At 43.2% G+C, this 26,201-nt stretch overlaps 1 protein-coding gene and 1 long non-coding RNA gene across 6 annotated transcripts in view; one reads left to right on the plus strand and one right to left on the minus strand.

Moving 5' to 3' along the window:
* LOC120373177 overlaps nt 1-26,201 on the plus strand; it is a 111,991-nt gene that overhangs the window by 17,241 nt on the left and 68,549 nt on the right. The window contains exon 1 of one of the 2 annotated variants that reach the window (XR_005585433.1): nt 22,235-22,356. The exons of the other annotated variant lie outside the window; for it this stretch is intronic. This is a non-coding gene — a long non-coding RNA (uncharacterized LOC120373177). Of the gene's footprint in view, nt 1-22,234; nt 22,357-26,201 lie in introns of those variants that run through there. 2 annotated transcript variants of the gene reach the window in all.
* Nucleotides 12,682-23,456, minus strand: NR0B1 (nuclear receptor subfamily 0 group B member 1). Of its 4 annotated transcripts, none has more exons than XM_039491128.1 (3): nt 22,329-23,456; nt 20,033-20,279; nt 12,682-12,755 (listed from the first exon to the last, which is right to left on the minus strand). In XM_039491128.1, exons 1-2 carry the CDS (start codon nt 23,038-23,040, stop codon nt 20,035-20,037), a joined length of 957 nt encoding a protein of 318 aa, XP_039347062.1. In that variant the 5' UTR covers nt 23,041-23,456; the 3' UTR covers nt 12,682-12,755; nt 20,033-20,034. The 4 variants fall into 4 exon arrangements, with proteins under 4 accessions (XP_039347062.1, XP_039347073.1, XP_039347052.1 ...); XM_039491139.1 differs by having other exon boundaries at nt 12,685-12,758; XM_039491118.1 differs by lacking the exon at nt 12,682-12,755 and adding an exon at nt 16,821-17,746.

Genomic DNA, 26,201 nt, shown 5'->3' on the forward strand with positions numbered 1-26,201 from the left:
TCCCCTTTAACCAGTTCCCTTTATATCCCCTTTATCCACCTTTCAGTTTTCATATTGATCCCCATCTTTTCCAATTTAACTAATAATTCCCCATGCGGAACCGTATCAAATGCCTTACTGAAATCGAGGTAAATTAGATGCACTGCATTTCCTTTGTCTAAAAAATCTGTTACCTTCTCAAAGAAGGAGATCAGGTTGGTTTGGCATGATCTACCTTTTGTAAAACTTTGTTGTATTTTGTCCCAATTACCATTGACCTCAATGTCTTTAACTACTTTCTCCTTCAAAATTTTTTCCAAGACCTTACATACTACAGATGTCAAACTAACAGGCCTATAGTTACTCGGATCACTTTTTTTCCCTTTCTTAAAAATAGGAACTATGTTAGCAATTCTCCAGTCATACAGTACAACCCCTGAGTTTACTGATTCATTAAAATTTTTTGCTAATGGGCTTGCAATTTCATGTGCCAATTCCTTTAATATTCTTGGATGAAGATTATCTGGGCCCTCCGATTTTGTCCCATTAAGCTGTTCGAGTTTGGCTTCTAACTCGGATGTGGTAATATCTACCTCCATATCCTCATTCCCATTTGTCATCCTTCCATTATCCCTAAGCGCCTCATTAGCCTTATTAAAGACTGAGGCAAAGTATTTATTTAGATATTGGGCCATGCCTAGATTATCCTTAACCTCCACTCCATCCTCAGTGTTTAGTGGTCCCACTTCTTCTTTCTTTGTTTTCTTCTTATTTATATGGCTATAGAACCTTTTACTATTGGTTTTAATTCCCTTTGCAAGGTCCAACTCTACATGGCTTTTAGCCTTTCTCACTTCATCCCTACATGTTCTGACCTCAATAAGGTAGCTTTCCTTGCTAATCCTGCCCATCTTCCAATCCGTGTAGGCTTTCTGCTTTTTATTAATCACCTCTCTGAGATGCTTGCTCATCCAGCTTGGTCTACAACTCCTGCCTATGATTTTTTTTCCCCTTTCTTGGGATGCAGGATTCTGATAGTTTCTGCAGCTTTGACCTGAAGTAATTCCAGGCCTCCTCCGCCTTTAGATCCACAAGTTCTTCAGTCCAATCCACTTCCCTAACTAATTTCCTTAATTCTTTAAAGTTAGCCCTTTTGAAATCAAAAACCCTAGTCCCAGATCTATTTTTGTTTATCCTTCCATCTAGTTTGAACTGAATTAGCTCATGATCACTCGAACCAAGGTTGTCCCCTACAACCATTTCTTCTATGAGGTCCTCACTACTCACCAAAACCAAATCTAAAATGACAGGTTTCAGAGTAGCAGTTGTGTTAGTCTGTATCCGCAAAAAGAACAGGAGTACTTGTGGCACCTTAAAGACTAACAAATTTATTTTAGCATGAGCTTTCGTGAGCTACAGCTCACTTCTTCGGATGCATAGAATGGAACACACAGACAGGAGATATTTATACATACAGAGAACATGAAAAGGTGGAAGTATGCATAACAACAGGAAAAGTCTAATCAATTGAGATGAGCTATCATCAGCAGGAGGAAAAAAAACTTTTTGAAGTGATAATTAAGATGGCCCATAGAAGGTGTGAGGAGAACTTAACATAGGGAAATAGATTCAATTAGTGTAATGACCCAACCATTCCCAGTCTCTGTTTAGGCCAGTGTTAATTGTATCTAATTTGCATATTAATTCGAGTTCAGCAGTTTCTCTTTGGAGTCTGTTTTTGAAGTTTTTTTGTTGCAAAATTGCCACCTTCAAGTCTGTCACTGAGTGGTTAGAGAGGTTGAAGTGTTCTCCCACTGGTTTTTGAATGTTATGATTCCTGATGTCAGATTTGTGTCCATTTATTCTTTTGCGTAGAGACTGTCCGGTTTGGCCAATGTACATGGCAGAGGGGCATTGCTGGCACATGATGGATTATATCACATTGGTAGATGTGCAGGTGTACGAGCTCCTGATGGCGTGTCTGATGTGATTCAGACTTGCATCTGAAGAAGTGGGTATTCACCCATGAAAGCTCATGCTGCAGAACGTCTGTTAGTCTATAAGGTGCCACAGGATTCTTTGTTGCTTTTTCTGATGTGATTAGGTCCTATGATGGTGTCACTTGAATGGATATGTGGACAGAGCTGGCATCGGGCTTTATTGCAAGGATAGGTTCCTGGGTTAGTGTTTATGTTGTATGGTGTGCGGTTGCTGGTGAGTATTTGCTTCAGGTTGGGAGGCTGTCTATAAGCAAGGACTGGCATGTCTCCCAAGATCTGTGAAAGTGAGGGATCATCTTTAAGGATAGGTTGTAAATCTTTGATGATGCGCTGGAGAGGTTTTAGTTGGGGGCTGTAGGTGATGGCTAGTGGCATTCTGTTATTTTCTTTTTTAGGTCTGTCCTGTAGTAGGTGGCTTCTGGGTACTCTTCTGGCTCTGTCAATCTGTTTTTTTACTTCAGCAGGGTGGGTATTGTAGTTTTAAGAATGCTTGATAGAGATCTTGTAGGTGTTTATCTCTGTCTGAGGGATTGGAGCAAATACGGTTGTATCTTAGAGCTTGGCTGTAGACAATGGATCGTGTGGTGTGTCCGGGATGGAAGCTGGAGGCATGTAAGTAAGTATAGCGGTCAGTGGGTTTCCAGTATAGGGTGGTATTTATGTGACCATCGTTTATTAGCACAGTAGTGTCTAGGAAATCGACCGTTTGTGTGGATTGGTCTAGGCTGAGGTTGATGGTGGGATGGAAATTGTTAAAATCACGGTGGAATTCCTATCCCCTCTTGTTGGTTCTTCAACTACTTGGTGAAGAAATCTATCAGCTATCACATCCAGAAAAATCTGAGAGCCCTATTATTGCTACTAGCACTTGTCCTCCAGTCTATATTGGGAAGTTAGTCTCCCATGATCACACAATTCCCATTAGTGTTTACTTCATTAAAAACATTAAAGAGGTCTCTATCCATATCCAAATCAGATCCCTGCGGTCTGTAGCACACCCCATGCACTATCTCAGGGGAGGCTCTAGTAGCTTTCTTTCCCAATATGATTTTTGCCCAGACAGACTCTGTCTCATCCATTCCATCACTTCTTATTTCTTTACAATTAACCTCATCATTGATACACAATGCTACTCCACCACCTTTGCCTTTATTTCTGTCTTTCCTAAACAGCACATAGCCTTCAATACCTGTACTCCAGTCATGACTACTATTCCACCATGTTTCTGTTATCCCTATAATATCCGGTTTCACTCCCTGCACCACTAGTTCTAGTTCCTCCATTTTGTTACCTAGGCTCCTCGCATTAGTGTACAGACATCTTAATTTTTGCCGTTTGGCTTCACTAACATTCTTTACATGGTTAGGCACAGACATTCTACCACCAGTATCACCTATTAGACTGGTATCTACACTACCCTTCCTCCTTATGTCCATTCCTCTGCCCACAGCTGTATCCTCTCTTACTTTGTTTTCTTCCCTCTCAATGTTGAATTCCGGCGTGAAGATTAGCTGGACATCTCCCAACCATCTCCCCCAATATGTGATTGTCAATCTCCACCACACTGTGATAGTGTGAGGTTTGCCTCCACCCCTTGTTAGCTTGATGGGTCTATTTATGCAATATGTAAATACATTCTCATTGTCTTTCAAAGCACTTTGTCAGTTTCTCCCAGGGGGAAAAACTATATTCCTCTATCTAGGGTGGAGTAACTTCCGGTTGGCTGACTGGCAAACACATTTTAAAAATTATAATTTCAGTTTATGTCCTTAACTTTGCATCAGTTGCTTGCACCTACATTAACAATTATATTAATAACCAGTAAGTCAGGAGCTTTTCATTGACCCCTTGCATGACAAATACATTTCATAACATTAAAGAATTGGCGTAAACTTGAACTGGTTAACTCCGCTACAATTCATTACAAGCTATCTGGTTTGCCCCTTAGACTGTTCTTAAGTAATACTAGAATTAAAGAAAATGTCAACTATATTGTACATTTCAGATCTGGCCTGCAGCCTTGAGCTGTGACCACAGCAGAGCTTTCAAGCTGCACAGGGATAGGGCTGCTTGGAGTTTGGGTGAAAGGCCTCAGAAATGTCCAGGTGTCATTCCAGCATTTGGTGCTGGTGACTCATGAGTTAGCTCTCTTCCCTCTGGGCCACTACTGAATGAATACCCTTACATTGTGGTTGGGGACACTGTGTGCTGCTAGAGGGCTTACCTTACCTCTAGTAGGAGGAGTGGTAGCCCTAATGGCTTGACTAGATTCCAGTGCAAGCAGTTATAATATATTCTTCCTGCTTGATTTTCCTCTGGAATTTTCCAGTTGGATAAGTTAGCACTGCTTAATGTTGTTGCTATAGAATAGCTGTTGCTATTTGTAAGTTAGTGGTAATGGCACAATGCCAGAGCTTCCTTATTAAACATTTGCTAGGAGTAATCTAAAAGTATGTGGCTTTCAGATTGGTGTGATAGTGTGTATGATTACTACAAATTGTCCAGGCTACTGAAATTCAGGTCAAGCCAGATTTAGAGATGAAACAGAGTTTATTTAGAGTTTATTTCTAAACTGACTATGACCTCAACTATAAAGAGTCATGATGCATCATAATTGTAAGCATGTTCAGCATGCTGTGAAGGTGAATGCAAAAGATGACAATTTGACCTAAACCACACCATTCTCTGAAGCTGCTGTGGAACCCACTAGACAATGATGTGAAGGGGAATTAAGATGGGCTGCTCTGTGGCATAATAAAAAAAAATGCTGTTTTCAGGTGCTGACAGCATGCCTTGGTAATTGGGTTTAACATTACCTTGCAGTCTGGAATATTAGATCCATTGGTAACACATTTGCCACTTTGGGGAGATTGTGTTAAGCTCTTCAGATATCAAGGAGAGTTTTACTGAGTGATGTCATATTGCGACATTGCACTAAAGCTGAAAAGTGAATGTAATGTACTCTGGAACGTCCTGGAGAATGGAGTGCTCTTGATGTGCTGTGACTCCTGTGCAAAAATCTATCAGTCACATTATGGGTCAGACAAAGACTGACAATAAGGGGTAAATTTTTAACAGCCGTAATTAACTCTTGGAACAATTTACTAAGGGTCATTGTGGATTCTCGTACAGGCAGACTTGGAATGGCTAGAGGCAATTCATATCTGCTGTCAGCACCGATTCCTGAGCATGAAGTGGTTTCACTTTGTGCAAAATGTCAGTCTCAAAGAGACCTGGCCTTCCTTCAATCACTCATTATATTCAAAAGTGGCATTGCAAGGTCTTTGGCCATGTTGCCAGGATGGACAAAAAGACTCCAGTATACTGTGGTCTCAAACTCTGTATTGATGAGTGAAGAGATATACACACTGACCTGATCTGGTGCAACCTGTGGGGCTGCCCCAGAGATTCAGGGATTCACAGGATTGAGCCAGGTTTGGGAACTTCACTACACAATGACTGGTGTGATGCCACAACCTTGGTCACTCTGACTGGTGCAATAGTCCTCAGTTGACTATGCGTGCTTGATGATCGTGGTGAGGATGTGGTGGATTCTCCATCACTGACAGTTTGTAAATCAAGATTGGACGTTTTTATAAAAGATGTGCTATAGGAATTATTTGGGGGGAAAGTCTATGGCCTGTGTTATACAGGAGGTCAAGCTAGGTGATCACAATGGTTCCTTCTGGCCTTGGAATTTATGAATCTATGAAAAAGAACTGATAAAGCTCCATTGAAATCCATTTCTCCTGCCTTTTAAAAGTTATTGAAATCAATGGAGCTGTGCTGATTTAAACCAGGTAAAGCTCTAGCTCTATATTGGTAGTCAGTCTGTATTGCTGGTCCACCGTTTTCATTCTGGAATTAGATTGTGGTCATAGTTTATGACTTCAGTTAAACCACAGTTAGTTTTCTACTTGACACTGTATTCGGAGAAGACAAATTGCATAATATGTAATCCCAGTAGCTAGCAATAACCATACCAAATAGCATGGAAGCAGTAAGACTCATGCTTTATGTATCAGATGTTTATGAATGCACACTATTAATTTTTAATCAGATGTTGCTTGAGTAGTCCCAGTCTACCCCCAAAATGTATAGATGGGGTGATAATTGGAAAGATTATCTGTGGTGAGAGAGGTTCCTTAATCAAGGGTCTAACAAATGCTTCTTTAAAAGATATTGTCATCTTGCTGGCTTTCAGGAGGGTAACAATCATCTCCTATAATGCTCCAGTTCTGCAAAATTTATAACTTTCTATCTATGCCATTATCTAAATCATTGATGAAGATATTGAACAGAACCAGACCCAGAACTGATCCCTGGGGAACCCCATTCATTATGCCCTTTCAGTTTGACAGTGAACCACTGATAACTACTCTCTGGGAATGGTTTTCCAACCACTTATGCACCCACCTTATAATAGCTCTATCTAGGCTATATTTCCCTAGTTTGTTTATGAGAAGGTCATGAGAGAGAGTATCAAAAGCCTTACTAATGTCAAGATATAACACGTCTACTGCTTTCTCCCCATCCACAAGGCTTCTTGCCCTGTCAAAGAAAGCTATTCAGTTGGTTTGACATGATTTGTTCTTGACAAAATCCAAATTGGGATTATTTTTTCCCATGTGCATTACTTTGCACTCATCAACACTGAAGTTCATCTACCATTTTGTTGCCCAGTCACCCACTTTTATGCCCCGTCACCTACTTTGTAACTCTTTGCAGTTAGGTTTGGACTTTAACTTTCTTGAGTAATTTTGTATCACATCTGCAAATGTTGCCACCTCACTGTTCACCCCCTTTTCCAGATAATTTATGAATATACTGAACAGCACAGGTCTCAATGTAGATGCTTAGGGGACCCCGCTATTTACCTCTCTTCATTGTGAAAACTGACCTTTTATTCCTACCCTTTGTTTCCTGCTTTTTAATCAGTTACTGGTCCATGAGAGGATCTTCCCTGTTATCCCATGACTGCTTACTTTGCTTAAGAGCGTTCAGTGAGGGACCTTGTCAAAGGCTAACTGAAAGTCAAAGTACACTGGATCCACTGGATCAACCTTGTCCACGTTTGTTGACTCTCTCAAGGAATTCAAATAGATTGGTGAGGCAGGATTTCTTTTTACAAAAGGTGTGTTGACTCTTCCCCAACAAACCGTATTCGTACATGTGTCTGAGAATTCTGTTCTTTACTATAGTTTCAACCAGTTTGGCTTGTACTGAAGTTAGACTTACCAGCGTGTAATTGCTAGGATCACATCTGAAGCTTTTTTAAACACAGACGTTATGTTATCTACCTTCCAATCATCTGGTACAGAGGCTAATTTAAGCGATAGGTTATGCACCACAGTTAGTGGTTCTGCAACTTAAGTATCTTAATGATGTTAATTATTCTGCAGAGGAAATGGCAGTCTGTTATTGGAGGCAGGGCTGAGTTTACAGTAAGGCCCAGGATCCCTGTAAGAAGGAGCTGTGGGGGCCACTGGGAAACACAAGCAGCAATCTCTATTTTTCACAGAGCTTCCATGACAAAAAAAATGTTCAGAATGCTTTTTACTACGTGAGTTTGATGAACTTGTGATGGCATCACTGTGCGTTTCCAAGACTTGAAACGCCCAGGGTCTCTTCAGCACATATGAGAGCTGCCTTTGACAAAGTATTGCAGGATAAATGTGGGGAGAAGAGACCTGCTGTGTTGCAGATTCTGCCAGCCTCTAAAACATCCATCATCATCTGCTTTTATCTCTCCTGGTGCTGTTCATAATCTTGCAATATTCCTAATATATAAAAGATCATGCTATTTGTGAAGTAAATGGTCTGCAGTAATGATAGTGTTTAACTTCTGATGTAAGGCATTCTTTGTTGTGCATGTTGCAAACAAAAGAGACCAGCTGCTTTAATATTCTTCTCTGAATACTAATTCCACTTGAACTGATATGGTAGAAAGGTACTTGGCACTTTCCTTTTTTTAAAGGAAATGTAAAAGCTACATTAAAATCAGCCATTAAAAGAAGTTCATACATAAAGAGACAATGGTACTTGCTGATATTGTAATGAATTGCTTACATAATACACTTCATAGAATTATAGCAATTAGACATTGAAAATACCTATTCAGTCATCTTGCCCACACGCAATAGTTCACGCATCTTCCCTAAAGGGTATTCTTAATTGTTTTTCTGGTCAAGATTTTATATTTTTCAAGTGTCAAAAATGCCCTTGAAAAAATTGATGCTGGAGTTATTTTGAGGATTTCTCCTCCCAACAAATTCTACTACAGTGGTATTAGGGGAAATGTTCTGATTTGCCAAATTAAACGAATAGAGCTGTTTAGAATGTTTGTGACTTCAGTCAATAAGCACAGTTCATTGCACTATGGCTGCAAAAGCAACGACTGCCTAGAGGAATGTAGTTAACCAGAATAAAAGTATTAAGAGAAATGAAATTGTCTTATTGCTTGTAAAAGATAAACTTGAGCTATTTAAGAAAAAAAATGGATCCAATGGGAAACATGGATTATAAAAGTTATATCCACGGAAAAACAGTATGTACACATACTGGAATTCATAACCTACAATAGACTGTCACACCTATGCAACATTTCTTCATTTTTTTGTATTTTTCACTTTCGCTTTTAATAGCTATGTTCAAAAAAATTGTCATGTCAACAGTTCTGTTTATTTGAGCATTAATTTCCCTCATATCATCACATACCAAAGGAACACCTGGAGACTGTTTTGTTTTTTTGGGTTTTGTTTTTGTTTTTGTTTTTTGTTTTCCTTGAAACAGGATGATACAAAATGCAAGGAGAAGCTTGGGGAAAAAAACAGCCCATGACACAGTATGTTAATTATTTCACCATTTGCTCCTCCCAGTCTTACCATTCCACCTCATCAAACCTAAGTTTATTTGCCATGAGTATTTATAATCACAGCCATATGTTTTATTTCCTAGGTACCGTCACTCCTAGGTATTTTACATGTTGTGGTGCACTTGCTCTGGCAAGGCTATCTCTGGTAAATCCAAAGTCATTTGGGTTTTTCTGTGCTTAATTTTTACCTTATTTAATTGAGGTTTGGTGGCCAACAGGGACAATAGAATAGATTTTGATCTTCCAATCAGCATGAGTCCCTACTTGGACAGTGATGAACATCATTTCCTTTTTCTGGAATCAGTGAGCATTTTCTGTGTGTAAGGATGGCATGATCAGCCTCTAGTGAAATAGAATGTGTAGTGCCATTTATTTATTTGTGAACCTTTTTCTACACTGGGTGAAGGGATCTAGATGTAAAAAATTAATGCAAGGGAGAGCTGAAGCATACTCACTGTGTACTGCTTTGTAGTTTGAAGTAAGCAAGTGGTTTTAGGTCAATGGGTGTGTGTATCAAAAATGGGTTAAACTAACATAGTTGAGGCTTAATACAAATATTGTGAACATCACTGCTGGGAGCATCCATTCCACTCCATTGAAAGCTTTCACTGCATTCATTTAACTGTGGCTCTGGGTATGCATTTAGAGTGATAATTAATATACATATTGTTAACCAGTGCTCTGTTCCTCACAAATGTCTTGTTTGTTAGTTTTTTCCAGCACATATTTTACAATCAAACTTCAGTCTTAAAATTGGGCTATATCAAATGGTGTTCTTTGGAAGAAATAAAAATGGTGGCTTCCCCCTTTTCAAGAAAACTACTACTAGCTTGTCAAGAAGAGAAAAATGAATTCTTCCACAAATTTGTTCTAATTCTCATTTCAGTCTTGGGTACCTTTCCAGAGGCAGAATTACTATCGCTTCTGTCATCTCTACTTTTACTCTGTTTTCCATTGTTTTCTTTTTTTAACATAAAATTGGATGTAGTTGATGCTTGACAAAGTGATAGAGGAACAAAATTATTTAAATTGAATTTATCCCAATGATAGAAAAAAAGGACAAAACCTCCAGTGGCTGTAAATTGACATAACTCCCAGGGCCGCCCAGAGGATTCAGGGGGCCTGGGGCAAAGCAATTTTGAGGGCCCCTTCCATAAAAAAAAAAGTTGTAATACTATAGAATACTATATTCTTGTGGGGGCCCCTGTGGGGCCCGGGGCCTGGGGCGGCCCTGATAGCTCCATTGACACTAATGGCAACCAGGGGCGGCTCTAGAAATGACGCTGCCCCAAGCAGCGCGGAGCGCTGCGCCGCCCTTCCCCGGTCCCGCGGCGGGTCCCCTCTTCCCGCGGCTCCGGTTGAGCTCCCGCCGGCATGCTTGCGGCAGGTCCACCGGAGCCCGGAACGAGCGGACCTGCCGCAGTCATGCCTGCGAGCTCAACCGGGCGCGGGAAGACGGGACCCGCCGCAGTCATGCCTGCGGCAGGTCCGCTCGTCCCGGGCTCCGGTGGACCTGCCGCAGGCATGCCGGCGGGAGCTCAACCGGAGCCAAATGCCGCCCCCCCGGGAAACGGCCGCCCCAAGCGCCTGCTTGGCGCGCTGGGGTCTAGAGCCGCCCCTGATGGCAACCATTAACCACTGATAAAGATCTGGCCTGTAATGTAAATGCAGTTCCACTCTGCAACGATTGGTTATGAAAGTGTGCGGCTCTATTCAAGGTAAAAATGGCATTTTCTTACTGAACAGATTTGCTCCCTAAGGGTATTCAGTCATATTGCTCACTTCTGAGAAAGAAATAAGTTTTTACTCCTAATAATCCTGAAAAACCAATACAACTAAGAAGGAGTGGACTATGTTGAAGTCTTTCTCCTTATGCATCATCAACAAAATTGTTAACAAAGTTCTATTTAATTACAAATATATAAACCTACTGAAGATAATTGTGAGAGAGTTGTGATCTGAAAAACCTTGAGGCTAAATGGAGAAATGGAATTGTGGGCCTGATCCTGGGATGAAAGCTGTCATCAGTCTCCCCTAAGAGTAAAAGTTTCCCGTCTGAATATCTGTCTCTACTCAGAGTGGTTTAGCGATTTTTAGTGATGCCTTTTATTGCTTTTTAACAACTTCCATTGCATATCTGTCTAATAAAGGTATGAGGTCAGCTGTATTAGTTTAGTATGCTGAGATAAGCTGGCTGCCCATGTTAGTAATCATTGAATCATAGAAATCTAGGGCTGGAAGGGACAAGAGGTCATCTAGTCCATCCCCCTTGTGTTGAGGCAGGACCAAGCAAATCAAGAGCATCCCTGATGGGCATTTGTCCAACCTGTTCTTAAAAACCTCCATTGTGGGTTTATGTTCATATATAATTGATTGTCTAGGTTCCTCTCTGTCGCCAGCAAGGCATGTTGCTGCTTGGGCTCCTGTGCCTTTGGCAGGCCTGCATGGACTCAGCATTGTGTTGGCTAGCTTGTTCTCTTTCTGGAGTAGTTTTCCTTCTCCAGCAGAGAGCCTCCAACCTCACAAACCATACAGCTAATCTTATTGGGTTTTGTTATTACTATTACACTAATTCCAGAGTTAACTTGTTAAAAATCTATATTATGCTGCTATGTTATAATTTGCTGTTTTATCTTGTACACATCAGCGTGTGTGTGTGTGTGTGTGTGAGAGAGAGAGAGAGAGAGAGAGAGACCACAACTTTTTTGAAGAACAGGGGGAGGATATATATACAGATATGCACTACAGTGTATGAGACAAAATAGTAAATGATAACATAACAGCAAAAAAGCGCATTTTTTAAAAGTTGAGCCTGGATTTAGTGTTGTAATACATTGATAATGTAACCATGCACAGACTTTAATGAATGTGTGCTTGTATTGTATATACATTTATATGAGAGAGAGTGTGTGTATATATATATGTATTATATACATACAAGACTATACCATGGTGTGTATGTATAAAAGATTCTGGATCACATCCATTGCTGGCATAAGCAGTTACAATTCTATTGACTTTAACAGAGATGCACTTATACCAGCAGTAAATTTGGCCCTTTACTTATTTTGTGGTGTTAAGTATTTATCCATACGGTCCAGCTTATCGCCTCATGTCCACAGTAGTCTAGTTTGTTTAAGGATATTTAAGTCAAAGTTAATCTACAGTTTAGAGCTTCTCTAGTGGTTTTGACTCTTTGAATCTATCTTGTATGCATCATAAATGCACAATGCTTAATTTTGATCGTGTAACAAAGCTGGAGGCAGTATGTACTTCACTGATCTAACAATGTCTCTCCAAATTTTAAAAAGGCTTGTTATAGTATTTATTTGCATCTCTCAATTATTATCTTTTTGTTTTTCTTGGTGAAAGATTGCTAAATAACTGAATGGCTTTATGAACATTTTTTAATGTTTACTATAATGTTAGAATGTCCACTAGAGCAGTGCTTCTCAAAGCCGATCCGCCACTTGTGCAGGGAAAGCTCCTGGCGGGCCGGGCCGGTTTGTTTACTTGCTGTGTCCGCAGGTTCGGCCAATTGTGGCTCCCACTGGCTGCGGTTCGCCGCTTCCCACAGCTCCCATTGGCCTGGAGCAGCGAAACCGTGGCCAGTGGGAGCCGCGATCGGCCGAACCTGTGGACGCAGCAGGTAAACAAACCGGCCCGGCCCACCAGGGGCTCTCTCTAAACAAGTGGCAGCCTGACTTTGAGAAGCACTGCACTAGAGGAAGTACTTCTGTCTTTAAACAGACAAAAATGAATGACAACTTATAAAAGATTCAATGCGCTACACACACTCCTTTCAGAAAATACACACTTTATTTGCATGGCCTCTTCTTTCGGTGCAAAATAGATATTGCTCAGTTGGTGTTGTGTGTCCATAGTTTATTTGTAAGAGCAAACTGCTGCCAAAAAAAAAAAAAGTTTAAAATAAGCTATTGGAAAGATTAGCTGAACAAAGGTTATACATTAAACTAGAAAACAGAAGATTAAGAGTAAATACCATTTAATTCTTATCTATAAGAAACATTCTTAACCAGGTTCACTGAAAATATGAGGTTTCTTTTGATTTTTATTTTCTCAAATCTCTTCAGAGGAAAGGGTATCTCCCAAGAGTAACCCCAGCTGAGTGGCACTTTGTGATTAAAAACTCACTATTGCTAGCATTGCAATCCTGGCTAGAAATGCTGGGTGTCTAGGTTGATGTAGGTGGCAATAGCTATTACTGGGCAAAATGGACAGCAGTGACTTTATCTAGCAGGGACTGTCACCATGAGGATTGCTAAATGAAATTTGTGGAAAAGCTGCTTTCAGTTTGAAATGTCTGAAATATGGGAGCTCTGGGAAAATGTGCTTATGAGGAGAGCAGCACTCAGGGCACCAGTGTTAGGGAGAGAATAATGGATTCATTTAAATGTGCCTGGGAATAATGTCAATATGTATATTAGAATGTTAACTAATATCTTCTATATTGGTTCCTTTGGGAGCATTCTAGAAAAGGTATCCCAACTCCAATTATTCTAACACTCCAGATAATTAAGCCTGTTGTGGGTTTGGGGGGGGGTGTTTTTTTTTTCTGGAGCTGCTCTTCAGAGCAGTACAAGCATATCCAAGGACGAGATTGTATCCTTGTAATGCCCAGAAGATGATGATTCCCCCAAAATCCCACAATGTTTTGCCACATTGTTTAGCATTAGAATGGTGTGTTGTCATTGAAACTGTTTTTATCAAAATGTCTGAACACTGTTTAGATACATGTTGTGAGCCCAATCCTGTGGATCTGACATATATAGCCCCAATGAAGTCAACAAGACAACATGAATAATTAAAAAAACCCAAACAAATAAAAAAGGCCATTATTTTGGGAGCTTAGCTTCTCCCAAAAAAAATCGACAATTTTTTTTTGTAAAAAACAAACAAACACAATCAAAAATAAAACCACACCAACACATTAACTATGCTCTGCCTATGTGGACATTGAAATATAATTTGTGAAGTCTTTTAGTAGGCTCATCTCCAACACATCTAACGGTATAGCCCTTTTACTTGGCTTACACTCTGCCCTGGACAGGTGTTTCTATAATATTGCTTCTGGATGCATCAGAATTGATTCATTCCTACTGTAAGGTAGATGTCTGTCTGAGTGCAGGATGCTGTTATGAGAAGGCTCATTCATTGTATTCTCACAGAAGAGGTTCAGTTGGAAGTAGTGAGCTGCGTTAGGAAACCTGGTATTATTGCTGACCCAGCCCTTTCTACAGAAAGTCATGTGTCAGTCTGTGGTGCAAAAATGTCTTCCCCCCCCCCCCCCATCCCCCTGCCACTCCCTCAAAAGTGACAGGAAACATTTCCCTATGACCATGAGACCCAGCTATTATAATTCCCTCTAGGCTGCCAACAGGTCTCCTCTGCCACTTGCAGCTAGAGCAGAACATAGTAGCTAGAAGGCCTGTTCTCATGTTATGCTCACCCTGTATTCTGTAAAATGAAGTGATTTTGAACTCAGGATGTTTAAGTTCCATAGCCCTTAAATGGGAAGCATTCTGGTGGGCTTCTGCACTCAGTCACCACCTGCTGGTCAGCAGTTCTACCATCATGCCATAGGGATTGCTACTATGTGGTGCCTCTAGTCACATGCTTCTCTGTTCCCTCCCCACCGTCCCTGTGAAGAGGGCACACTACACAGAAGGGTAGGCAGTGTTGGGGCTGCACTAGTGTCCATGGAGTGTTCAGGTCTGTCAAAATTCTAGCATACAGCCTGGTTACTCACCATAGGCTTGTGCACTGGGGACAGCATTTGTTCCTTTGATACCTGTCTAAGTGACTGGCCTTGGTCCTTTACAAGGAAACAGAAGCTCTTTGTGCAAGGAGTGAAGTGATTTAATAGAGCATTTAAAAAAAAAAAAAGACCTGAATCTGTGAAGGAGAAAAAAATTGCCATGTCATATTTTCATAAATGCAAGAAACATTTTAAATGTTTCCATTTAGTGTGCATGCACATATCTCTCATGCAATTTTCTAAGGTGTTGGCTTATAGGGCTTCCTTGGAAACCAACTTGAGGGTCGCACACTTCACAGCTTCTACAGACAGAGCACATTGCACCCAGCAGGATCTCCTTGCATTCCTCCATTTCCTTCCCCACACCTTCCAAGGTCCCTGTATGCCATTCTCTGACCTCCCTCTGATTCAGGGACTGCCTACAACTCCCACTCAATCTCTCATGCTAATGGCTGACTCTCCCCTTCCCCACTACTTCCCACCGCAGGGGCTCTGTGTGCCCTCCTTCCCTATCTACCATATGCCAGGGTTCCCCATTTTCTACCCCCATGGAAGGGGCTCTGTGTTCCTCCCTCACCTCCTTCCTCCCCATACCAGGGTCCTGCAATCTGCCCCTCCCAACAGGAGTTCTATGTGCCTTTCCATTTCTGCCTCCCCTATATCAGGGACTCTTATTCACATCACTATGGCAGGGACTCTGTGTGCACCCCATTCCCTTCCATACCAGAGTCCCCTAATCTTCCCTCTGCCAGGGATACTGTGCTCCCCTCCCCCATACCAAGGTTTCTATGTGTACCCATGTTCCCTCTTCCCTCCCTCCCAGGGGCTCTGACCTCTATTCTCCCTTTTGCCCCCCAAGCTGGAGGCTCTGTGTGTCCCCAATCTCCCCCATCCCTCTATCAGGTTCCCCCTATTGCCTTCCTGCCAGGGATCCTGTGTGCCCCATTTCCCCATGCTAGGGGCTGCGTGCACTCCCCCCACCTTTACTGTTCTCTGTCTAGAAGATGTCATTCAAGGTGTCAACAGGTTAAACTCTATTGAGAAGATGGGCAGAGATGAGCTAAGGGAATTGTTATGCTGAAAGGTGTTAATGGCTGCCTTCAGCCAGTTCTTTGATCTATAGACAATGGGAGAGGCACTTCAAACTGTGGATCTGCTAACCACAGGAAAGGGCAACCTGTGCCTCTCATTTCCCGATTCCTCCCCAAAATTTATAATAGCATTCTTCCCACTGATGTCTAGAATGTTCCCTGATATTTTTTGGAATTGATCAGCAGGGGCGGCTCTAGGAATTTGGCCGCCCCAAGCAGGGCGGCACGCCGCAGGGGGCGCGCTGCCGGTCGCTGGTCCCGCGGCTCCGGGGGACCTCTTGCAGACATGCCTGTGGAGGGCGCGCTGGTCCCGTGGCTCCGGTGGAGCATCCACAGGCATGACTGCGGGAGGTCTGCTGGTCCCGCGGCTCCGGTGGACCTCCCACAGGCATGACTGAGGAAGGTCCGCCAGAGCCGCCTGCTGCCCTGCTGGCAAAATGCCACCCCAAGCACGCGCTTCGCGCGCTGGGGTCTGGAGCCAGCCCTGTTGATCAGATACAGCATTCAAAAGTTACCATAGAACATACAAACAGACACAGAGAAATTCCAGCAATTTGAGGATTAGGCCTTTGAAAACTCAGCCAATTATTCTATGTTCATACAAGCTATTTTACAGAATTGTTGTTGGTCTATTTAGCTGTCAGTTTATCTTAGGAACTTAAAACCTGACTGTGCCTTTAAGACACAGGCCAGGACTAAGTGGTGCAGAGCAACCTCTCTCCTGAGGAAGCTCCAGAGGAGATTGTCTCTAAGGAGACACAGCCCCTGCCAAAGCTCTGTAGCGTGCAAGCTGTGCTATCACTCTTTTGGGGAGGAACTTTTTGTTCTGTGTTTGTACAGCACCTAGCACAATGGGGTCCTGGTCCATGATTGGAGATCATTGGCACTCCAGTAATAATACTACAAATAATAATCCATTTGGATGCAGACCATAGGTGTTGTTTTACTTTTCCCCGAGGGGGGTGCTCCATCCCAGCTCTGGCACAAGGCCCCTCCCCCTCCCCAAAGGTCCCGCTCTGGCTCTGCCTCCTCTCACCCCTGCTCCACCCCCTCTCTGAGGCCGCTGCCCTTTCATAAGCCCTTCTCTGAGCTGCCAAACAGCTGTGGCTGGATGGGTGTTGAGCATCCACTTTTTTTTTGTTTGTTTTTCGTGAGTGCTCCAGCCACAGAGTCAGCGACTATGATGCAGACTGCTCCTCCTGGCCAACTCTGCTGGTTGGGATACGGGGCCTTTACTACACTGTCCCCTCCGCCCTACCATCTTTAGGACAATTTATGCCCCAGTAGGGGAATGCAGAGAACAGTCCCTGCCTTTCTCTGGGCACGGGGGCTGTGATTATCCCTGGCCCTTAAATAGGATGTACCGAGGTTGGGGTTAACAAAGACTCTGAGCTGCCCCCCCCACCCCCACTCCCAAAATAACTTTCATGAAAGCTAGGAACACCCTTATGGTTTAAGAGGTTTTACAAAACACATGGTATTAGGAGAAGTTATTACATAAAGTTTCAGTTCCATCAGTGATTGGCTTTGTTTAGATTGAAGCACTTCGGCCCAATTTTCTTCCTTTTTCCCCCCACTTGCTACTGGAAAAGCAGGAGAGAATTGGCAGGGGAAGGAGAAGGAAAAACAAAAACCTGTTTTTCTTTCCCAATTTTGTTAGAAAAACTGAAAATTTTAAACCAATCTAAAGAGGCCCTTTTCAGTGCAACCAGCTCTAATGGCCACCCCTTACACAGCCAGCTCTAAGTGGGTATAGGATGGGATCTTCCTTGAATGGCTGTGTGAGGGCTAATCACCAACAAGACCATTATTTTTGTTGAAAGAGTTCCTTTTAATAAATAGAAAGCCCACAGTAACAGACGCAATATAAGCCCCAACCCAAACCACTTAAAGGTGAAAAAAAAATCATTTCATGATATGTTTTAATTTACCTTTTTTGTTTGCAGTGTTGTTTTAGCCGTGTTGGTCCCAGGATATTAGAGAAACAAGGCGGGTGAGGTAATATCTTTTATTGGACCAACTTCTGTTGGTGAAAGAGACAAGATTTGAGCTACACAGAACGTTTCTTCAGGTCTGCATAGCTTGAAAGCTTGTTGCTTTCACCAACAGAAGTTGGTCCAATAGAAGATATTACCTCCCCCACCTCGTCTCTTTTTAATTCCATTTTGTAAGAAATACAATTTGAGCATTAGTTTTTAAATTGTAACTCCCTCATTATAGTTAGCTTTGTCATTAAATCTTGCTGGTAAAATCTTGCTGGTATTTAGCTCAAAAAAATCTGTAAGAAAACTAACATTATAACTAGAAAAATGATCCATTGCCAATAATGACTGTCACCAACATGTTTCCTCTGACCATGCCAGCTCTCCTCTTCAGCAGGAATTGGAAGTGCCTCGCTAATAATATAGATTGGCCAAAACTGCCTTCAACATGGTCTTTGATAATTATCATACTTTCCCTGTTGAAAATGGTTCTCTTTTGTTTCCTCACTCCCCTCTCTACATTAAAACTAACCCATTTTCAATGGCCAGGAGAACTTATTGTAGGCAGCCATTGTCAGCAGTGGGTTATTGTCCTAGCGTGGAATGGGGCCTTAATGTTATATGCCTTTTAAATTTTTTCTGCAGAGGGCTGGGACTGGGTGAGATCAGAGAACAGGAATGATCTGCTATAGGGAACTATTCACATTAGCAGAAAGGTGGCCTACATGATCTAACAAGTCTTTTTTTTTTCCCCATTTTCTGACTTTGATTTGTCCTTGATAATATAAACAAACTAGTAGAAAAGGAACAAAAAGAATGTTGAGGGCACAGTCAATATGCTAAGACAAGCAAATAAGGAAAATGAATTTAAAACCTAAGTGAGACATGTATAGGTTACTAAGCACAGTGGACCAGATTCTGATTGCAGTAACAGTGAGGTAAATCCAGAGTAACTCCATACTTTCAATGGAGTAATTTTATGTTTCCACAGGTGGAACCAAGATCAGAATTTGGCCCACTGAATTCTAGTTTTTATAGCAAATGCCTAGTGGGGGAAACAAATCAACTGTGGTCTACCAATAGTTCCTGGGGCTTTGTAAAGAGTTTGCTGTGTTTAGAAGACCGAGGGTATATCTTCAGTACCATCCAGATCGGCGGGCAGTGATTGGTCCAGCAGGGATCGCTTTATCATGTCTAGACTAGACACGATAAATTGATCCCCGAGTGCTCTCCCATCGACTCCTGTACTCCATCTTGGCAAGAGGCACAGGCGGAGTCGACAGGGGAGCGGCAGCAGTCAACTCACCGTGGTGAAGACACCACAGTAAGTCAATTTAAGCTACATTATTCAGGTAGCTCAAGTTGCTCAACTTGAATCAACCCCCCCCCCCCCCCCCCCCACGCACCCCCAATGTAGACCAGGCCATAGATCTTTTTCCCAAAGTCCAACATATGTTAAATTTAATATTTTGCCACAGGCTTTGGAAGTATTTGAATTCCTCTTAATCAATTTTGAAATGTTTGCAACACATTATCTAAGGGCTTGTCTACATGGAAAAATTGACTGCAATAGCTATTATGGAGTAATTTTTATGGTAATGAACAGTGATTTTTGTCCAGAATAATTACTCTGTTTTGGAACCATACTAATTATTCCAGAATAAAGTGACTATTTCACAATATAGTGTCCACACAAGGAGCTATTCCAGAATAACTATTGCAGAATAATATATGATGCAATAGCTATTCTGGTCAATTTCCCAATGTACACAAGCCTGTAGGTAAATGGGTCTCTTAACTATTCAATAGACCTGATCCAAAGCCTGATAAAGTCAACAGAAAGACTTTACTGACTTCAGTGGTTATGGACAAGTCCCATAGTTCAACTATAAAGACTGCTGTGACTAAGGTATCTTTTTTAATGTAACTGAAATGTGCAAAGTAATTTTGCTCTTTTAATCCTGTTTTTGGCTTTCCAAATAAATGTGTTAAAACGTAAAACAACAATGCTTTGGGGAAAAGTGGGGGTTGCTCATTTTGAAAACATAACACAGATCAGTGTGACCTTCATTCAAAGACAGAGAATATTCATCTCACTTTGGAAACTAAAACTCTTCATTAATGGTTTAAAAGGCATATATTTTCATGGCTGTACATCCTATTCTGAAAACAATAAGTTTAATAAAAATTAAATGTCAGAACTTGAATATTTTATTATTGAATACAAAAATACTATCTATGTAAAAAGAATAAGTTAGTTTATTTACAGTACTTTACACTATTCTGCCCTAGGAATTCCTTAGTAATGGATTTATTTGTATACATGCCTTTATAACTTTGCACAAAGCATCTCCAGCAGCATGTCATCCATGTTCACTGTTCCAATGATGGGCTTAAAGAATAGTTCAGCAATTACGTTAGCATTAATGGATCTCAGCAAGGAAAGAACAACATTCAGCTTGGCAAATCTGGCCTGGTCCCCTCGATGAATCAGTCTGACATGTTCATTTAGAGCTTGCTGTGCTTCCCTCTGCAGTCCCTGGATATACTGTACACACTGCAGCCCTGGCAGATCTGAAAGAAAAACAGGAAACTAAATGTCCGTTTACAAAGTTTTTAATCTATAAAACAACTCATGGAAGTTGGCCATCCTGCAGCATGCCAGCTAATTGGTAACTCATAAACATCAATATTAAGTTTCTTAGATGAGGAACAAGCCAAATGCAATTACCTTTCTGCATTAAAATGATTCAGCTAGAGATTTTATTATATCCAACATGCATGTAGATATGCACAGATTTTACCAGTGCAATCCAAAATCTCACCACATTGCTGTTCTGGACATCAGTGCTACTCTTAGTTATGCAACAACAAATTTAGATTGCAACAATATTTTCCAATATTCATATTTTTTAAAAATATATAATTTGTAGGTGATAAAATATGGACAACCAGTACGGACTGTTACCAGTAACGATCTTCAAGGTGCCAAATATGCCATGTAAATAGTAAAGATAATAAAAGGAACACGTTTGCTAATAACTTGTTGACCACTAGGAAATGCTCTATTCATATTAATGTGTCCTGCTGACAGCTACATTGGAACGAGCACCAGATTGCAGATAAGCAAGTTAACTCCAAGATGTGATAGAATGTTCAGTTAGAAAGAAAACAAAATAGGTGAGTGGAGTTGTTTGCAAGTTCAGTACCTTTTCTCTTGGTCTAAATTTGACAATATTAATTAAAACATTCCAGTAGTATATCTGAGCACAACAAGTGATTCTATTTCAGGTAGGTTTTTAAAAATAAAAATCAACTGCTAACAAACATCTTACTTTATTGTGAGATTATATAAAAATATTGCTTTTTAAACAAACTATGCATACATATATACAAGCTTTCCTCATTTAATCTAACCAGATTCTGTTTCTAAATCTTGAGATGTTCATTTTTTATTTTGAAAACCTTATCAACCACACTTTGATCCATTAAGTTTTCTTAACCACAGTTTTGAATTACCATGTGATTATTTTAAGAAACCAAACCATAATGCTTACTGTATGGCTTGTGGTGCAGCAGTTGAATTTGCAAAGTTGCAAGTTCAGAAAGAAAAATACAGTCTATTACTATCACTAACCAACCTCCATAGATTAATCTTTTGTAACAAAGAAAGTGGACAAGGTAGTGTAATCCTCAGAGGCAATTATTTAACAAAAAATAAAAAGCACTCTAGCTAGTTATTAGTCATGTATGAATTGTAACTGGAAAGACCCCCCCATCAAATGCCTAGACGAACAGGAAAGAGGAGAGATTTTTTTTACTAGGCTGAAAGAGAAATAAATGTATACTGCCCACCACATGAGACAGGTCATTTAGTACCAGTGGCTGTCAGTCTCTAAACTGGACAAAGCACTCTCTACCTGAAAAGGACCCCACAGCACCACCTCCTATTCTTCCCCTCTCTCCCCAAGCATGCAAAGGGCTTGTCTACACTTAAAATGCTAAAGCAGCACAGCTGCTTCAATGTAGACCCTACTTTTGCTCATAGGAGGGGTTCCCCTGTTGCTGTAGTTAATCCACTTCCCTGAGATGCCCTAGCTAGGTAGAAGAATCACAGGGACTTAGGTTGGTTTATGCTGCTCAGAGGTGTGGATTTTTCACACGCTGGAGTGATGTAGTTAAACCAACCTCATTTTCTAGTGTAGTTTAGGCCAAAGTTTTCTAATTATTGGGAGGTTGGACCAGTAAGGGAAAAAAGATAATCTGCCACTCTTCTAGGGTTGCCACCTCTGAGGTAGGAAAAAAAAAACAGGACCCCAGGCTGATCTGAGCCCATAAAATGGGACAGCCCTGGACAGCTTTCTCCAAAAAGAGCCAATCCTGGGGAAACTTGGCCAGGCGGCAGGTCTAGCCTCCCTTTCCTTCCGCGGAATGCATGTAATGCAAAGCCCCCTTCAAGAGGAAAAAAGAAAAAAGCTCCACCTCTCAAAAGTTTCCCCTTGCCTCCCGCTCTCTTTTCTACCCCCCTAGGCAAGGGCTCAAATGGGGGAATGCCCAGGAGGTGCAGCTGAAGGGGGAATCCCCTTCCCCAAGGCGGCGGCAGCAGCACCCCCGGTTACTCACCCGGGTTGAAGAGCACAGTCCCCTTGAGGTAGGCGTACTCCTTGGTGCTGATGTCCAGGCTCCAGCACTTGGCCAGGAAGCCTTTGATGGCCTGGATCTCGCCGGCCGAGGGCAGCTGCGGGCTGCTGCTGTGGGGGTGCTGCTGTCCTTGCTGCTCCTGCCGCCGGTCGGTCAATATCCGCTGCAGCATGCTGGGCTCCGCGGTCTCCACCGTCTCGAAGTGCACCCGCTCCTGGGCCAGCCCCAGCACCAGCAGGGGAGCCCAGCAGCTGCGCACCAGCACCAGCTGCTCGTCCAGCGGCAGCTCCTGGAAGCAGGGCACGCTCTTGACGAAGCGCAGGGTCTTCACCAGCACGGCCGAGGCCGCCTTGGCCGCCACCTGCGGGCTGCGCAGGGCCAGGCGCCGCCGCGAGCCGCACGAGCAGCCCGGCCCCGGGGGCTCCTGCGGCGGGGGCGGCGGCGGCTGCTGCGCTGCCTCCGGCCGCTCCTCGCTCCTGAGGATGCTGTAGAGGATGCTGCTCTGCCTCCTGCGCCCCGTGCAGCAGCGGCAGCCGGCCACGCACGCCATGGCGCCGGGGGGGAGGGTCCCCTCCTGCCTGCTGGGCTGAGCCAGACGGGGAGCTCCCGCCGCTTGTCCCCTCACGTATTTATACCGTGTGCGCCTGTGTGCAGCCGCGCCGTGCCTCGGCCGTGCCAGGGGGCAGACGCTCATTACTGGCTGAAAAAGAGAGAGAGAGAGAAAATCCTGCTGCTCTCGCTCGCCTCCTCTGCTGCAGCTGCGGGGGCTAGAGGGAGCCTGCGAGCTGCCGGCTCCGGGTCGCCTCTGGCTTCAGGGCTGTAGTCTCCGGCCTTGCTCGCGGACCGCTCCCCGCGCTGCTTTCAGGGGTGTGGGTGGGAGGGGAGACGCAACATACACCCGCTCCTCCCGCCTCCCCTTGCCGGCGGGGCGAGGGGCTGAGCTGCCCCGCGCCTCTCCCCGGGAGCGCCGGACGCTGCCGCCTGCCTCTGCCCGCAGGCGCCGGGAGGGGCCCCGCGCAGCGCTTGCTAAATCCGCGAGTTTGCGAAGGGACCTTTGACTCCAGCGCCGCGCGGAACCGGAGCCCTGAGGCCACGTGTTGACAGACAGGCAGTTTCGCACCCGAGAGTCCCCGCACAGTTTCCCCCAATCCCTCTGCGGGAGGGGCCCGCGGGGCTCTTCCCGGGGGGGGGGGGTGGTATGGGGCCGGGCAGGGGTGGGACTTCCCTAAGGGAAAGGCAAGGCTGGGGGGAATTCCCAAAGGAGGGCGGCCCATGGGGCACATAAATATAGGGTGTTACACTGGCATCAACGGGGAATTATATGATGGAAATGCCTCTGCTTATGCCAGTCTTCATTTTTTGCATTCCCAGTGCTAAATTAACCTCAGGCTCTAGGCCAGCTTCCTTGAGGAAGGGGGTAAACAGGTGCAACCTCCCCTACACTATGAGGTACAGAGGACAGCAGAGCTGGGAAGTGGGTACTAGGCTCAGTAGCCTCTGCCAGCAGAGCTCCTATAACACACTGGGTGAGATTTAAAGATGCTATCTCCCAGTAGACACCTTGAGGAAGGAAAGGGTAGGGGGTGGCATACCCCCACCATCACAAAAAGGTCAATCAACTTGGCACAGGAAGTTGAAATTTCACTACCTTTCACCAGGTTTGGGTAAATCTGGACTTATGTATTTTATATACCTATTTCATCTTTCTGTTGTGTTGTTTGCATACCATCCGTCATCTTAAACAATTATGTCTTCCACAAACTCACCTTCTGCCATATTATTAAATATGTTCAATGCCTTTTTTGTTGCAGTTTTCACCAAAGAGGTTAGTAGTGATCAGGAGACTAACCTAATGAACATCGGTGTAAATGGGCTAGGATCTGAGGCTAAAATAGAGAAAGCACAAATTCAGAATTATTTAGACAATTTACATATCTTCAAGTCAGCAGGGCCTGACAAAATACATCCTAGAATAGTTAAAGAACTGGCTGAAGAGATCTCTGAGCCAATAGCACTTATTTTTGAGAACTTGTGGAGGACAGAAGAGATCCCCAACTGTAGACCCCTCAGCTTAACTTCAGTACCCAGAATGATAATGGAGCAAATCATCCATCAATTTGTAAGCGCCTAGATGATAAGGTTATAACTAACAGTCAGCATGGATTTGTCAAGAATCAATCATGTCACACCAACCTAATAGCCTCCTTTGACAGGGTAACAAGCCTTGTGGATTGCGGGGAAGCAGTAGATCAGTGGTTCTCAAACTTTTGTACTGGTGACCCCTTTTAAATAGCAAGCATTTGAGTGTGGACCCCCCCAAATTAAAAACGTTTTTACTATATTTAACACCATTATAAATGCTGGATGCAAAGCGGGGTTTGGGGTGGAGGCTGACAGCTCACGGCCCCCCATGCAATAACCTCACGACCCCCTGAGGGGTCCCGACCCCCAGTTTGAGAACCCCCGCAGTAGATGTCATATATCTCAACTTAGCAAGTGATACCGTCTGATAAACTAGGGAAATACAGCCTAGACAAACCTACTCTAAGGTGGGTGCATAACTGGTTAGGAAAGCCTACTCAACTACAATCAAGCTGGAAGGGCATATAGAGTAGGTTCCCACAGGGGTCTGTCCTGGGTCTGGTTCTATTCAATATTGTCATACATGATTTGGATAGTGGCCTAGAGAGTATACTTGTAAAGTTTGCAGCCAGTACCAAGCTGAGAGGGGTTGCAAGCACTTTGGAGGACAGGAATAGAATTCACAATGATCTTGACAAACTGGAGAAATGGTCTGAAACAAATAGGATGAAAGTCAACAAAGACAAATGTAAAGTATTGCACTTATGAAAGATGCTTCCAGTTCCACACACAGGGCCAGTTAGACAGGCAGAACTGCAGAGTCTCAATGTGTGGTTGAGACGATGGTGTAGGGAGGAGGGGGTTAGATTTATTCGGAACTGTGGAAACTTTGAGGAAAGGGGTAGCCTAAACAGGAAGGATGGGCTCCACCTAAACCAAAATGGAACCAGATTGCTGGCACTTAAAATTAAAAAGGTCATAGAGCAGTTTTTAAACTATGGGCTGGGGGAAAGCCAACAGGTGCGGAGGAGCACATGGTTCGGACATCCCTTAGGGGAGAATCTATTAATAGAGAATCTCTATGTCCTAGTGAGAACAAGAGAATGGAAAATGATAAAATACACGCAGGGTCTGATCAGAAACAGTCAAATAAAAAAGATTCTCATTCAATTACATCATGTAATGGCAGACAGTTAAAAGGAGACAAGTTTTTAAAGTGCTTATATACCAATGTTAGAAGTCTAAATAATAAGATGAACTAGAGTGCCTCGTATTAAATGAGGCTATTGATATAATAGGCATCACAGAAACTTGGTGGAATGAGGATAATCAATGGGATACAGTAATACCAGGGTACAAAATATATCGGAAGGACAGAACAGGTCGTGCTGGTGGGGGAGTGGCATTATATGTGAAAGAAAGTGTAGAATCAAATGTAGTAAAAATCATAAATGAATCAGACTCTACCATAGAATCTCTATGGATAGAAATTCCATGCTCCAATAATAAGAATATAGCAGTAGGGATATGTTACCAACAGGGGCGGCTCTAGAAATTACACCGCCCCAAGCAGGGCAGCGCGCTCGCCGCCCTTCCCCGGTCCCACGGCCGGGGCAGAAGTGTCTTTGGCGGGTGCGCTGGTTCCGCGGCTCCGGTGGCGGGTGCGCTGGTTCCGCGGCTCCGGTGGAGCATGCCTGCGTGAACTCCGTCCGAGCCGCGGGACCAGCGCACCCGCCGCAGTCATGCCTGCGGGAGCTCAAGCGGAGCCGCGGG

The sequence above is a fragment of the Mauremys reevesii genome, linkage group 1 (assembly GCF_016161935.1).
Source record: "Mauremys reevesii isolate NIE-2019 linkage group 1, ASM1616193v1, whole genome shotgun sequence".
NCBI classification, from domain to species: Eukaryota; Metazoa; Chordata; order Testudines; family Geoemydidae; genus Mauremys; species Mauremys reevesii.